This window comes from Saimiri boliviensis, chromosome 13 (genome assembly GCF_048565385.1).
Source record: "Saimiri boliviensis isolate mSaiBol1 chromosome 13, mSaiBol1.pri, whole genome shotgun sequence".
Lineage (NCBI taxonomy): Eukaryota > Metazoa > Chordata > Mammalia > Primates > Cebidae > Saimiri > Saimiri boliviensis.
In genome coordinates, this window is record NC_133461.1 from 77,483,331 (window position 1) to 77,500,159 (window position 16,829).

The window sequence follows — 16,829 nt, forward strand, 5'->3', positions numbered from 1 at the left end:
TCCAGCCTGGGTAACAAGAGCGAAACTCCGTCTCAAAAAAAAAAAAAAAAAAGTCAGAATCCTCTACACGGCAATCACTAACTACTATTGTTGTCAATAGCTAATTATTCAAAACACAAATTTGCCCATCACTCCCTTGTTCAAAAACCTTCAACCCCCTCCCTACCTATAGGATCGAGCCCAGATTCCAAGGCACAACCTCATTTCCCACTTGCCATGTACTCACAGAAAGCAACTGGGCATTTTACCAACATGATAGCTTCCTTCTCATGGCGGTGTGAGAGTCTTGTTTCCTGGAGAACATCTAGTAAGCATCCACCAGGACCCAGCTCCAACGTAACAGGGCCTGTAGCCACCCCTACACCCGGGACGCAGCCTCCACTTGCCTGTGATGTGGCTGATCAGTTACAGTGTAACCACTTGTTTAAATCTGTTCCCTCTGCTATTTGCTAACTTTGAAGATAGCACTGTATGCAACAGGGATACACACATTTTTGTTGAAGGCATTTCCTCCAGTGAGGAAGAATATAATTCAATAAATGTTTACCATGTACTGTGTCAAACGTGACTCACAGATGACTGTCTCATAGTTTCCAACCTCAGTAAGTTTATAATTTCCTATAATTTGCACCCTCCACTAGGTGCTGTGGAACAGGAAGGGGAATAGGAAACACGGGAGGATAAAGCATGCTGGAGAGGCCTGAAGGGGTGTGCAGAACTGTGTAGGAGGTGGCAAAGGAAGACACTTCAGATGGAAGAAACCAAGGCAGGTGTAAGGATACTCAGGATTAACCCCGAGAAACCGGAGGAATGGCAAACGAGGTCTTTGGGAAAGACATCAGGGCAGAAGGCAGTGTTGGAAAAAATCAGGAACAATGCCTGGCACATCATTTTATAGATGAGAGACTGAGGCCTGGGACGGAAAGGAGGCCAGGGGGAATAAACTGCTCTGAGTCCTGACTTTCCATCTGCTTCCCTGGCTTAATGGCAGATCATGACTTTTAAAATTCTATGCATAAAAGCCCATAAATAAAATTATGTTGCTTTTTTTTTTTTCTTCAGACGGAGCCTCGCATGTCACCCAGGCTGGAATGCGGTGGTATGATCCCAGCTCACTGTCGCCTCTGCCTCCCGAGTACAAGTGATTCTCCAGCCTCAGCCTCCTGAATAGCTGGGATTACAGGCATGCACCACCACGCCTGGCTAATTTTTGTACTTTTAGCAGAGACAGGGTTTCACCATGTTGGCCAGGATGGTCTCGATCTCCTGACCTCGTGATCTGCCCACCTCAGCCTCCCAAAGTGCTGGGATTACAGGTGTGAGCCACTGTGCCCAGCAAGATCTGAGTTTTTAATAATGTTTAATGTAGTCAGGAACATGGTTCTAAACTTCTCATAAGTAAAGTTTCAGGCCAAGGATGTAACTGGGAACCCAAAAGAGGGGCTTAGCTCTAGAATGATCTGACGAGTCTATCAGTAAGCGGCTGCAGCCCACGTTAGTCCAGGTTCCTCATTAGCATGTTAAGAAAGATGCTACCGTGCAGTGGTCAATCTCAATCTATCACATCTGTACCAGGAAAATTTACAGTCGCCTACTGTCATGAAAATAATCTCTTCACACTTTGGCATTGTCGCTAAAAGACCATGGAAGCCAACTGCTTAGAGTCAAATCTAGTTCTACCATTTACAAGGTTCAGAACACACTACACCAACATATGGCGCTTTCACATTTGAGGAACCAGCAGCAGGGAAGTCTCCTGGCCACTCTCCTGCTTTCTCCCCTGAAGTAGGTCATAAAGGAATCCCTCAGACCTTCCCTTGAAAATAGGTCATAAGACCTCATTACAGGAGTCCTCCCTATACCCAGAGAAAAACAATGTCCTTATCCTGAAAGACAAAGACACCAAGAGGAATTGGAACAAACAAGACTTGCTAAGTTCCCCTAGTTTATTACCATGGGATCACGCTCTTCTGTTCTCCAATTGTTTTCCCTGTTTCTTTGGGTCTTCATTTCTGGAGGCTCTAATGTCCTGTCAAACTTATATTAAATATATTTGTATGCTTTTCTCTTGTTGATCTGTCTTTTGTTAGAGATGTCTCAGCCATGAACCTTGTGGTAAGGAGGAAAAAGATACCACTTTTCTGTCCTACACTAGCCAAATGACTTTAATCAAGTTACTTAACTTCTTTGCCTTACCTTGTTTCTCCAAAGAAGGGAGAAAAGGGTAACACTTTGCTATGAATGAGTATTATGCAAAGCACTTAGAACAATGCCTGCACATGGTAAGGCACCCTATGTATTAGTTATTATTTCTGTAAGTTAAACAATGAGCATAACAATAACAAAAAAGTCAAACGTATGACATAGTTATAGGCCATTTGATTTGATATAGTTTGAATATCTGTCCTCTAAAACTACTGTTGAAATCTGATCAACAGTTAGAGGTGAGGCCTAATGGGAGGTGTCTGGGTCATAGGAGAGGATCCCTCATCAATAGCTTGGTGCCCTCCTTGTGGCAGTAAGTGACTTCTCACTCTGTTAGTTTCTGTGAGATCTGTTTGTCAAAAAGAGCCTGGCATCCTCCTCCCCGTCTCATCATGTGACACATGTGCTCCCCCTTGCCTTCCACCATGATTGGAAGCTTCCTGAGTCCCTCACCAGAAGCAGGTACTGGCGCCATGCTTCTTCTACAGCCTGAAGAACCATGAACGAAATAAACCTCTTTTCCTTACAAATTAGCCAGTCTCCGGTATTCCTTTACAGCAACGCAAATGAACTAACACACCACTATACTTTAAGATATGACCGCCGGGCGCAGTGGCTCACGCCTGTAATCCCAGAACTTTGGGAGGCTGAGGCGGGTGGATCACAAGGTCAAGAGATTGAGACCATCCTGGTCAACATGGTGAAACCCCATCTCTACTAAAAATACAAAAAATTAGCCGGGCGTGGTGGCGCGTGCCTGTAATCCCAGCTACTCAGGAGGCTGAGGCAGGAGAGTTGCCTGAACCCAGGAGGCGGAGGTTGCGGTGAGCCGAGATCGTGCCATTGCACTCCAGCCTGGGTAACGAGCGAAACTCTGTCTCAAATAAAAAAAACAAAGATATGACCACATTCACATAAAATTATAAATTCAAGCAGTCTCACATACCTCAGCATCTACTATACAACTTGCCACAAGTATCCCTGTATCCCTAGTACTTCAACAAGCACTTTGTTTCTGTCCCTTTTCCAGGTAAAGAAGCGAAGCATAGGTCAACATCCTAAATCTATCCTTCAGGTGACCCAATTCTTTAATCTCTGTAAGGCGCCTCCTACTTTATTAGGCTTTCAGGCATTTCCATGCTTATGTACATTAGAAAGATGAAGATATGCTTCCATACCTGCTTCTGAGGATGAAAACGCATGATTTATGGTAGACACAGGAACATTGGAACATTCAAAGTACTCCAGGTCTTCCTCTGGCTCACCTTTCACCTCGGCCCCAGCTGATTTCTGACCACATGACGTGGATGCCAGTTTCTCCTCATCGGTAGCATGGCCATCCCTATTAGAAATGTCTGAAATCTCGGAGATCACTGCCCCTCCATCCTGAGAAACACAACAGAGAAGATGCTACCCTTTAGCAGGGCAAGCAATGGGGAAGTGACATCCCACGAATGGAACAAAGCGGACACAGCTCCATACAGATACATGACAGAGTTAACCACAGATCTGGGTACAAAGCTAGGAGGAAGCTGGAGTCTTTCAATCGTGAGATGCTGTTTTACAGACCCTGAGCTTCTGTGATTTGAGTCTGTTTTAAAAAATGAGCTTCTCTAGGTTAAGTCTATAAGCAAGCAGTTTAAGTGGTTTAAGACAGTGGTTTTCAATTTTTTTGTTTGTATACCTTCTATTTTTTTTTAATCTATGTACCCCATTGTATTTTCAAGTGACATCTAAAAACTCTTCGGTATAAGTTTAAATAACTGCAAAGGGTGTGACATCTGGCATATTCTAAATACTGAATTTGCTTAATGCTATCTAGTTACCTGAGTGATTTGATACCATATGATCCATTTTAAATTTACACCAAATTTAAATTAAAGCCAAAGCGTACAGCACCACACAAATCAAACATCACCGCGTGAGAGAGGTAGGGACATCTTTTATGCCTCTTACGAACAAGTTCCTAAGTCAGAAATTCATGTTATTCCTTTTCCTCTCTAAATCTGTACTTCCATTCCACTTACATCGAGAAATTATTCCAACGAAAAACATCTGCATGGCTGAAAGTCTTTTAAAGATCTCTATCCAACGTCTCTGTGAAATTTTTTTCTTTAAGTCTTAACATAAATTTTTATATCAATTACAAAACATTTTATTGCACTAATTCTTAAAAACTTTTATAGTACAATAAAAATACGGGTTTTTTAAAAAAAGATAACCAAAGATAGATTTTTCATAGCACTTTCTGCCTACTTTAGCAAAATCTGAGGGAGAATCTTTTACACATTTGTAACAGATGAAAAATAACTCAGATTGCAAATTTCCCCCACCACACCCATTTTACATCTACACCATATACCAAGTTTCTAGTCCAAACTGTATAGAAAAGTTATGTTAAACTGGATTTTATTAACCAGTGAATGTATTTCTGTAATAAGTATACTGACATAAAAAGAACAAAAGGATATCATTGCAATCAGATGGGCCTGGGTTTTGGTTTGTGTTTTGCAATTAGTTCATATGGTCATGGATGGATATTAGTTATTGCTAGAATGTAACAAAGGTCAACATCAATTTTATTCCTGTTTTCTATTTTATAAATTATAACCATTAAGAAACTTTATTTATATAAACAACAGATGAAACAGAAGGTAGTTCTGTAAGGAAAGTGCCTCTCAATTCTTTGAACCCCTTTCCAAGTTATGTGCCAAAAAAATCTATCATCAAAGTTTTTAGATCTATCAGCTGGAAACTCAAGTCCTTCTATATTATTGAAAGCAATGAACTGGAAAACCATCTGACTTAAGAAAAGTATCATCCACATATTAATAGTCAATTATCTTTATAGAATCTACACCAATATTTCAGATCTTCCCTTTGGTGCCCTGGAGACTTTCACACCCTGTGGTGATGCATCTTTACAGCATTTAGAGTGGGAATTTTACTCCCTCCCCCACTGAGAGAGAGAGAGAGAGAGAGAGAGAGAGAGAGAGAGAGAGAGAGAGAGAGAGAGAGAGAGAGAGAGAGAGTCATTGTGAAAGGGTTCCCTTGTCTTCAGGGCCCTTTTCTTCAGGGAAGAGAATCTGGACGTAAGGATCTAGAAATTGACTTCTTAAAGCTGAGTACTGAGGCACCCATTGGAAAGTCCTTTTTAACCTCCCGCCAGGGGGATGCAAATTCCCTCTGAGGGACCCTTGGTCTAAGAGACATTCTGGGGATGGGCACAGACTTACCTGAGAACATGCATCCAGAGCGAGAGACTGAGTTTCATGCTTCTTCACCTTACAGCCACTCCTAGAAAAAGAAACACAAATAAGCCAGTTTGGAATCACACTGACAACTGTCAACGTATGAAATAGGGCAGACAGCAGTGTGTGCGGATAGAAGCCAAAGCGTACAGCACCACACAAATCAAACATCACCGCGTGAGAGAGGTAGGGACATCTTTTATGCCTCTGAGTTTTCTTGGGAGAGACGGGGTAAGCAAAGACCAACAGCTGAGCTCATTCTCTGAAAAGACCCCCTCACTTGTTTCTGTGAGTTGCCAAACACTAGCACTCTGATGTCTAGTTTTTAATTACACGCCACCAAAAGCTTTTCAGACAGTACAGCCTTAGCAGCTGAAGACATTCAGTTCCTCTGAGCTTCACTCACTTGGCTTTGACGTTCATAGAAAAATCATCACGCTGGACCAGATTCTTTAAAAATTCTTTATTGCACTAAAAGCCATAGAAGTCTCATAAAACAGTTCCAGTTAGACTTGTGTGCTCACAGAGAAGAACTGTGGTCAATAAAAAAGTATAAAAATAAAAATATGTAGTAAAGTATTATCATTCCTATTAAGTAGTAAGATGAAAGATGAATGCCACGTACTGCACAAAGCCTGAAACTTGGGAAAGCTTGAACCACCTGTTATTTGTAAACTAGCACACAATTTGTGATCACAGGACTAATTCAGATTCTTTTTTAATAAACTTAGTATTTCCAGTAAAAACACCACTGTGACCAAAAAAAAGAAAAAAAGTTATTTGCAACTTTTTTTCTTTTGCGAGAAAAAATAAAAAGACAAGCACGTAAGTTACCGGAATGTGCATAATCACTAGTTCATGATCTTCTTTCCCTAATCTTCTTACTGAGTGCCACCCTCTGCCACCAAACTCAAGTTGAGCTGACTCAGTAAAATTTATTAACTGTTCCAAGCCAGCAGCTTTATCCTACCAAAAAAGCCAATAATTTCTAATACAAATAGCAGAACAGTCCCTCAAACTACTGCTGTGATGATCTTGGGGCCAAGCCAGTTCTTGGTATTGTCAAAGCGCCATGTGACACCTGCCAAGCCAGGGAGTGCAAGCTCTTGCACCTAAGGTGTAAAGGCCGAGCCCTACTCCCTTAGGTATGGACAACTGCAAGGCTAAGCTGACTCATGAAGTGGCCGATGAAATGCAAAAAAATCATCAGATCAAACTCAGAATTAGAAGCAAACATGCTATGGAGAGATGGCTGGGGGAAGGTGGGAGGAGAGGAAACTGCCAATGGTCCCAGGGACAAACAGAAGCAGCAGGAGTACTTACAACAGAAAACAGAGAAATTTCACTTGTTCAGTAGTCCTGATGCACCAACAAAATGAGAGACAGGAAAGAGACAGACAGATGGAGAAAAAAATCATGTAAAGACTGGAATATTTAACTCTAGTCTGGCAGATGTAAAAGCTGCACAAATCTTTGTATGAGGTGAGATATAAATTAAAAATGTCATATTCATGAACGCTATCACTAGTGAGTGAATGATGAACAGACCTCAACTATAAAAGAGACTGGCAGAAACACTGAGAAATGTCACAAATTCAAATTTATAGATGAAAAATAAAATTCCAAGAGGTCTAGCACTCCTTTTTCTAAAAAGAACAAGAAGACAACACTTTTGATTGCATAAAGACTTTTTAAAAACCTATTAAGTGTATTAGATCAAGAAGTTTATTTGACAAATACAGAATAGGGAAAAAGCCTACTGGGTGAGGGTGAGGGTGGTAGGACTCGAGACGGTGCTCCTTGCTGCTGAATATAAAGTGTAGAATAAATTACCCTTTATTTGGCCCAGATTTCATCTTATTTAAGGCACTTCTTGCATGCAACTGAAACTCTCACAAACGACTCCTTATTAACTTCAGTAGGCAGAAGTATCCCACATTTAGGGGAGGAAGTACCTAGGCAGTGACGCGCCCAGTACATACCCTAAGTGCTGTCTAGAGAGAACTAACCTTAAAAACTACAAAAGAGGACACCCAATCAATAATATTTTTCAACAACCATTTAACTGTGTATATTTAATCAAAGAACTGATCGAGAGCTACTAATGACATTTCACTCCCCTTAGCATTTCTGGGGCTGCTGAAGAACTGGTTTCTGTATCACTCTACTTTCTTGGTTCTGAAGTTGATCCTTCTGCTCTTTAAACCTTTGGGGGTCTTCCTTTCTGCTGAAAGTCACCATGCCACCTGGAGTTTTTATGTCACAGTAATGCTGAGAAGCATTTCCCCAACAGATCTACAGTGACAACTACAAACATGGTGCTTCTCATACTCCTTTTTCATATTTCATCCTGCAACTCATTGGTTCTTCTTTGTATCTATGTTTTACCCAAATGTTTTAGTAAAATGTCATAGGGCCACAGAAGGATATACAGTCATGTGCCACGTAATGACATTTCACTCATATATGCGATAGTGGTCCCGCAGGGTTATAATGGAGCTGAAAAACTATCACCTAGTGATGTCCTGACGATCCTGACCCTGGGTAAGCCTAGGTAATGTGTGTGTCTGTGTCTTAGTTTTTAACAAAAATGTTTACAAAGTAAATAAATAAGTAAATAAATATTTTACACAAAGAAAACTTATGGAATAGGAATATAAAGAAAATATTTTTGTATAGCTGTATCACGTGTTTGTATTTTAAGCTAAGTATTATTACAGAAGAGTCAAAACTTCTTTAAAAATGTAAAAGTCAATAAAGTAGAAGTTACAGTAAGCTAAACTTTATTATTGAGGGGAAAAAAATTAAATAAGTTTAGTGTAGCTGAAGTGTACAGTGTTTATACAGGCTACAGTAGCGTGCAGTAATGTCCTAGGCCTTCACATTCACTCACCACTCACTCACTGACTCACTCAGAGCAAATTCCAGTTCTGCAAGCTCCATTCATGGTAAGCACCCTATACAGGTGTATTATTTTTTTATCTTTATTATTTTTTTATCTTTTATACTATATTTTTATGTACCTTTTCTATGCTTAGATGTTTAGATACACAAATACCTACCACAGGCCTATAGTAATTTTCTAAGACAGGGTCTTGCTCTGCCAGCCAGGCTGGAGTACAATGGCACATTCATGGCTTACTGCAACCTCAACCTCCAGGGCTCAAGCAATCCTCCTGCCTCAACCTCCTGAGTAGCTAAGACTACAGGCATGTACCATTACTCCCAGCTAATGAAAAACAAAATTTTTTTAAGAGACAGGGGGTTGGAGGAGGGTGTCTCACTATATTGCCCAGGCTGGTCTTGAACTCGTGGCCTCAAGAGATCCTCCCACCTTGGCCTCCCAAAGTGTTGGGATTACAGGTGTGAGCCACCACACCTAGCACCTATAGTACTCAGTACAATAATGTGCTGTACAGGTTTGTAGCCTAGGAGTAATAGGCTGTACCATATAGCCTAGGTGTGTAGTAGGATACACCACCTAGGTTTGTGTAAGTTCACTTTATGATGTTCACACAACAAAATCACCTAAGGACGCATTTCTAAGAACTACCCTGTGGCTAAGTGATGTATGATTGTATTACCATCTACTCAAGTTTTGTGACAAAGTAATCATGCAGCAAAGTTAAACTGAAACTTGATATGGAAATGACCTTAGGTGATTACGCTAAAAACTCTAAGGACCTTGCAAAAGTCAAATAATTTACTAGGAGAGATGGGTGGGGGGCGGGGGTCCTGACTAAACCAATTAATTTACTCAGTTTTAACTGAACATTTAAAATATTCTTCATTCTTATTGGAAATTTACCTCCTTGCTGATGAGCCAGAAACTACACATGAAGACAAGAATTCTCACCAACTTTTAGTGGTAGGTTTGTTTCCAACAAAAATCACAGCTGTTTATGTAAGTAAGACTTCTATCTACAAGACCCTTTTGGACCATTTCCCACATGTTATTGACACTACACAGGTAATTTATAGGACAGGAATTTGTCTTATCCATAAAGAATCTGAAGACGGTGGCAAGCACTGATATTTGAATTGTCTATAATGTGACTCCTCAGAGCCCAGCCAGGATTTCTGAAAACCATCAAATCTCTACCTATCTCTCATGCCATTCTTTATTTTTTTCAAATATAAAAACATAAAAAGTCCTAGGGCCAGGGGAAAAGAGCTTAGCTGATTAAGCTGAGGATTCAGAATAAGATAAAAATATAAAAGGAAACCTCTAGTATTTCTGATTCCACACAACAGTTAGGCCAAATAGTGAAGACTGCAGGATACCATTATAAGCTTTTTATCAACCTCGGTGCACCTCAAAGGTAAATTCAGTTCACCAAAGCCAAAAGTAGTTGGCTGCCTAACTCACAGAGAAGACACAGAGCATGACACCCAGAGCCCGCTGTCACTCACGTTATTAAACGCGACTTTGCCTTCTTGGGTGACTCTAAGATTTCATTAACATGATTACCAGTGGGAGAACAAAAGTCACTGCTTGTTAAGGTTGTAGTTGGTTTAAAGGGATCCATGGATTCGTCAGAGTTATCTGGGTCAAAGTGGTAAGAGCCCTCAGAAGAAAGGGGTGGGGAGTTCTGCAGAATGGAGTGGCTTCCAAAGGGGTTGAAGCTGGGGTTATCCCACTGACTAGGATCTAGCTTGGAAGATGCTTGGAAAAGAGGCCCATCTCGTGCCACTGGGTCTGTAGGCTGTTCTACACCTGCTGACTTACTGATGCCGTCTTTTTGTATCTTGGGAGTCAGTTTGCTACCCGGTTTCCTGCCAGGTTTCCTTGGAAGGGCTTTCCTGGCCTCTGCATTTCCCACATCTTCTGTGAAATCAAACTCGAGCTTCAGAGGTAAGCTCCTCAATTCCTCCCCCAGCTCAACCCCTGAGTCGTTGGTGTCACTACCAAGAGTGCTGGGAGTTTCCTTAAGGTCAGGGGGAGACTTCTGAAACCTGGCACCTCCTAGCAAAGAAGAACTTGTGTTCTCATCCAGCTCTTCAGGACTGAAGTGGTAGGATGCCTTGGGGAGAGGTGTGCCCTCCATAGCAGCATCAGCATCTGAGAACTCTCCTCCAATTGCTTTCTTCCTCAGAGGGACAGGCTTGGGCTTTCTCAGCTTGCTTCTTCTGCTAGGCACAGGCTCTGGACAGGAGTTTCCAGCTTTTAGATCAGCCTCTGTGGAGGCCTCAAGGGTGACCCCCATACTGCCTTCTATCATTGCCTCGTCCTGGAGGGTGCCTGATGGGCTGAAAAGCAGAGCCTTGCCTGAGACTGCAGTTATAAAGCCATGAGCTGCTTGTGTTCCGAGGGCTGCCGAGGTATCTGTGGTATCCTTCGTTTCTATTGAAAATGGCCTGACGATGGAAATTTTGCTAAAATCATGTTCAGGTTCTTCTTTGAAATTCTTGAGTGAATGAGAGTCAACAGCCTGCTGTGGCACCTTATTTTCTGAAGGTTTAGAACAAGTTTCAGATGAACACTTTTCAACCACTTCTGCTACAAGCTGTTCATCAGCTTCTTGTGATTCTAAAATGGGAGAAAAAAAAAAAAAAACGTCTATTAAAGAATTATCTTTCTGTCATTGGTAAATATTCTCTCCTACCTAAATTCACATAAACAAATAGCAAGTTCTTTCCTCTTTATTTCTATTAAGCATCTCTAAAGTTCAGCAAGGATGGCAGCACAGCCTGAAACAGAACAGCTGGCACAACACCCTAAAATGAATTTTCTTATCCCAAGTTGTGTATGTACATTATCCAAGTGATATGAATACCAAGTACACCAAAAGAACTATTTAGAGAAAGGATAAATAGAGCAACAGTCTGCTGCAATGTATATTATGTGATGTTAACTTTCTGTAGGTTAAGACTGGTCTGGAAGAATCTTTAGAAACCAACAGCTATGGTACAGGGATGCAGATTGGCACTAGGATAGTTCCTAGGCACGGCCTGACAGTTTTAGGGTCAGAGCTTTATGCAGTGAACAAATCTGAATCCAAAAATAAACTGAAAAAACCTACTGTGACCAACTCAGAATCATCTCTCTGTAGACCTAAAAACTGAAAGAACCAAATAAGAAAGCTAATTTGAAAAATCAGTTATGGAAATGGCTTTAAAACAAATAGCCCTTATTTCACTAAGACACAAATTATAAAACAATAAAGTTATTTTTTCTTTAGAACCTCTGTCTCTAAGCCGGGCCAGGAATTCTCTAAATCACCTATGAAAAATAAAAATCCTTTTTAATTGGGGTCTTACTAGGATGAATGCTACAAATATTAGGTGTGAATGAGGTAATTTCATTAAAGCACAAAGTGATTTCCTGACATAGATATCTGAAATAAGAGTAGCACAGAAAACTCAGTGAATTGGTTATATCTCATGATTTAAAAAAAAATTAAGAGATGACCCTCTAATCCTACTTCGTAATTCTGATCCAGGATCAGAGTCAAGTACTACTGGAATATCATTGGAATAGTTTTTATTTTTGTTTCTCTTGAGACAGTATCTCTGTTACCCAGGCTGGAGTGCAGTGGCCTGATCATGGCTCACTGCAGCCTTGACCTCCCAGGCTCAAGTGATCCTCCCACATCAACCTCCCAAGTAACTGAGACCACAGGCATGAGCCACCATGCTTGGATGGTCTCACTAGGCTCAAGCAATCTGCCTGCCTCTGCCTCCCAACATGCTGGGATCACAGGGGTGAGCCACCACACCCAGCTAAGGTTCTTTCAATAACATGTAACCCAAACACTACTGAAATAAATACGATTTTTTTTTTTTTTTAGACATGGCCTTGCTATGTTGCCTAGGCTGATCTCAAACTCCTGGACCCAAGCCATCCTCCTGCCTCGGCCTCCTGAGTGGCTGGGATTATAGGTATATGCCACCATGTCCAGCTTAGTTTTTACTTAGACTCTGATTTAGTTACTTTGTATGTTTCAATCTCACAAATACAACTGCTTTTAAAACTAATGTTTTCAATCTTTATAACTATAATATATATCACCTTAAAATCTGTTATATGCCAGAGTCCACATAATGTTTTGGTTTTTTTTTTGAGAAAAAGGTTCCACTGCCTTAAGATTTTGAAAACTACGGTTAAAGTAGAAGGTACATCTCTAAACATAGTAATATGCAAATAAGTGGGGATGAATAGGCCTTCTAGGAACTAATACACATGACCTTTTAAAGAGACTTTCAGCATCTCTCAGGTGTGCTATAGATGATCCCACTGTAAGTAACAGATCTTGAAAACCCTATACAAGAGGCTGTATTTTAACATCTTTATCCTGGTGTGCCCAGCAGGAGTGGGTGGCGTGGTACAGTTGGAGAGCCACCCTTTCCAGATAATGACGAGCAAGAAATGGTCCTGAGCCACTGTTCCTCCATCTAGAAAACTGTTTTGTACTACATTTTACTATAAATCAAACTAATAAACTGGAAGAACCTGTTATCTAAGTAAATCATGATGGATTTGGTAAAAATAAAAATTGTATTTGTAAAATATTGGTAATACATGTGTACTTTCTTATACACAATTTACTTCAAGTGATATTTACCCAGAAACTAATTAGCCTGTATTAAATGTTAGGACAAGAATCACCTCCTTTCATTTGCTATGGATATGTTTTCCAATAAATTTTTTTATTTGGTTCTTTCAGTTCTTCAGTCTACAGAGAGGCGATTCTAGGGCATATACGGGAAGTTTTCCATTTGTGTTTTTGAAACAGTTTGATTATTTAAACTCTGTTCTGTGGAATAGGGAATACAGTTACGTGTTGCTTAAGAGTGGATTCTGGTTATCATCATCGTGGCAATTTCATCATTGTGTAGGTCTGTGTGATCATCATAGAGTGTACCTGACACAAACCTAGATGGTATATTTACTACACACCTATGGTATACCCTATTGCTCCTAGGTTACAAACCAGAACAGCACATTACCGTACTGAAATACTGTAGGCAATGGTAACACAATGCTAAGTATCTGTATATCTAAACATAGACAAGGTAAAGTAAAAACATGATATTATAATCTTCTGTGATCACATTGTACATCCAGTCAGTCGCTGATCAAGACATCATTATGTAGTGAATGACTGTATTTGTATTTTTAACTTCCAAGGATTCAAATCTGCTCACTGCATAAAATTCTAATCCTGAAACTGTCAGGCTGTGCCTGGAAACTCAGTCCCCATCTGCATCCCTAACATTTAAGCTGTTGATGTCCAATGGCTCCTCTGGACCTACAGAATGTTAATATCACATAAGATATATATGCAGTAGACACTTGTTCTACTTAGTCTTTTCCTAAGTAAGTACTATTTGCATTATCCAACTGATACAAATACTCAACAGATTCTCTCTCAAGAATCTGAATTAAGACAGTAAGTGGATCTGTAAGAGACTGAGATCAGGATAAAAAAGAGACAGAAGACCATCCTATCCCAGTAGACAAGTGATAGAGAACAGAGGTACCTGAGGACTTTTCAATGCCCACAAAGGCCTACTTATACTGCCCCAGCTTAATCTCCACGAAACTCCCCTTTCTCAATGATGTATGTGTATTTGAGCTAGTCTGAGTGGATTTCTGCCCTTTGAAACCAAATGTATCCAAACTTAAGAGCACAGAAAACTCAAATCCCAAGATTCTGAGATTAAGTGATGCCACCTAATGAGAGACAAATACATAAACCTTTCAGATATGACAGGATAGGCATTACAATCATGTCCTATGCAATGTCCTCAAGGAGGCCAGAGGAGGAGAGCAAACCTTCATATAAGTACAGGATGAGAGACCTACCTGAGCAACCGGCCAACATTTTCTCACATGTGATTGCAGTTAACTGCAAACTCAACACAACCCATGGTGGCATAACTGAACACAAAGCAAATGCAACTTCAGATGCCATTAACAGATAAGCAGAAACATCAATGAAAACAGTATTGAGTAAAACAAACTGAGGGGTTGGATGGAACAGGCAATGGGCTACTAAGAGCTCACTAGGATTATCTTAGTGAACCGAGACATCAGTCTTTACCAGTAGGCAAACTAAAAACTGTCCAACACTAAGGCCTGGCTGCTAAACCTTACGTTAATTCATCTCTTGATGGCCAGAACAGTTTCTTGTAGTCTCTCTCATCACATAACATCTGGGATTGTGAATTCAGTTAGATTCTGATTCAGTTCTAAGTTCCTCATCTTAAAAAACTATGGACAAAAGTGAACATCCTTAGAGGAATGTGGATCAAGGTGGCGTATCTGTAAACAATTAAACTAAGATATTTAGCCTAGAAAACCAAGAAACATTATAGAGTCTATAAATATTTTAAGGGCTCTTGAGGTAAAGGGATTAGAATTACTGCAGCTTCAGAGGATAAAATTAGGATCATGTGGACAACTATTAATATTAAGAGGAAAGTGGATTTCAAGTCAATATAAGAGAAAACTAACAGGCAATGCAAAGAGAAGCCAGCTCCTTATCCATCAGGAATGATTTGCCCCCGCCACTCCATTTCACTCACACATTCACTCAGTCATTCAACAAACATCTGAGCATTTTTAAGTACTGGGCTCTGTGCTTGGCACTGGGGATGTAACAGCAAGCAAAAAAGAGGCGGGCTCTATTCTCATGCAGTTTAGAGACTATCAGGAAAGAGAGACATTAATTAAATAATTACTGAAAGAATGTAGGGGAGAAATGAGGCTGGGAAAATAGAAAGGCATCATGCTTAAAGAGCCTTGCAGGCCTTATCAAGAATCTGGTTTTATTCTAAGAGCAACAGGAAGCCATAAAGAATTTTTAAGCAGCAGACAAGAACTCAGATTTACATTTTGAACAGACCCCAGTTGCATCGTGGAAAAGGATTAAAGAGGGTAAACATGGAACATGTAAAACTGCTAGTATGTTATTCTAGGGGCTTTGGCAAGGGTGACGCTAATGAATAGGAAGAGGAGTTACATTCTAGAGAGGAAATAGGAGGTGAGACTGATAAAGCTGGGTGATAAGCTGCACACAGGACTGAAGTAGGAGAAGGTAGCAAAGATGATTTGTAAGTTTTTAGCCTTTGAAACTAGAAGACTAGTGCCATTCAATGAGATGCAGGAAATTCTAGTGAATGCTTGGGGACTGTTGGAATGGGGCCATGGGTTTGGCCTTAGACATGCTGAGAACTGTTTCAGGGTTTTTAAAATTATTCCATATTTCATTTCAAACAAATTTTTTTAAACATAGTTTAAATACTTTCTTTATTTTAGAGACAGGGTCTGACTCTGTCACCTAGGCTTGAACACAGTAGTGTGATTCTGGCTCACTCCAACCTCGAACTCTTAGGCTCAAGGATCCCCCCTCCTAGGACTCCCAAGTAGCTGGGACTACAGGCACACACCACCACAGCCAGCTAGTTTTTAATTTTTATGTACAGATGGGGGTTGCACTACATTGTCTCGGCTGATCTCAAACTCCTGGGCCCACAGCATCCTCCCACCTCAGTCTCCTTGAGGGCTGGTATTATAGGTGTGAGCCACCATGCCCAGCCTGTTTTGGGATTTTGAAGCAGAGATATTGAATAGGTAGTATACTCAGAGAAGAAATCTGGGCTGGGACTAATATTTGACATTACCAAAGCCATGGAAATAGATGTGATCATTGGAATTCACACTGAATACTACGTAATAATAAGTGATATCCATTCTACGCTTTCATCTTTGAGCTTTAACATACTTTAAATCCTAATTTTAAAATCTGTAAGTTTTAAATACTTATTTATTTATTGGAGACAGGGTCTTGCTCTGTCATCCAGGCTAGAGTGCTACGAGGCAATCAGAGGTCACTGCAGCTTCAACCTCCTAGGCTCAAACAATCTCCGTCTCAGGCTCCTGAGAAACTGAGACTAAAGGCACACGGCCAGCATGCGCAGCTAAGTTTTTAAAAAAAATTTTTTTAGACACGGGGTCTTACTATGTTGTCCAGGCTGGCCTCCAACTCCTGTTGTCAACTGATCTTTCTGCCTTGGCCCCCCAAAATGCTAAGATTACAGGTGTGAGCCACTGTACTCAGCCAAAAGTTTATTAAAAAAACAAGTTTACCAAAAAAAAAAAACCAAAAAAACAAAAAACAAAAACTAAGATAAAGCCTAAATTTTAAATATCTTTTTAAATTAAGAGTATATTATTGATAATAACATCATAGGTATAATGACATGATCATATGTGGCATCATGACATGATATCTACAATTTGCTTTTAAAAATATCTAAGTAACAAAAAGAAAAAGAAAGAGGATGGGGGAAGCAAGTATGGCAAAATCTTGATAGTCCTTTCTCTGGGCAATGGGAATAGAAGTTCCGCTGTTGTATGTAGTGTTG

General features: G+C 40.3%; 1 protein-coding gene across 6 annotated transcripts in view; it reads right to left on the reverse strand.

Moving 5' to 3' along the window:
* TACC1 (transforming acidic coiled-coil containing protein 1) overlaps positions 1–16,829 on the reverse strand; it is a 62,172-nt gene that overhangs the window by 23,721 nt on the left and 21,622 nt on the right. Inside the window, exons 3-6 of one of the 6 annotated variants that reach the window (XM_010348732.3) lie at positions 9,870–10,986; positions 6,780–6,815; positions 5,442–5,502; positions 3,471–3,591 (exon numbers count right to left, since the gene is read on the reverse strand). In XM_010348732.3, the coding sequence (XP_010347034.2) occupies positions 3,471–3,591; positions 5,442–5,502; positions 6,780–6,815; positions 9,870–10,986 (1,335 nt within the window). Of the gene's footprint in view, positions 1–3,383; positions 3,592–5,441; positions 5,503–6,779; positions 6,816–9,869; positions 10,987–16,829 lie in introns of all 6 variants that reach the window. The other 5 variants (XM_010348730.3, XM_039463362.2, XM_039463360.2 and 2 more) reach the window with 5 other exon arrangements.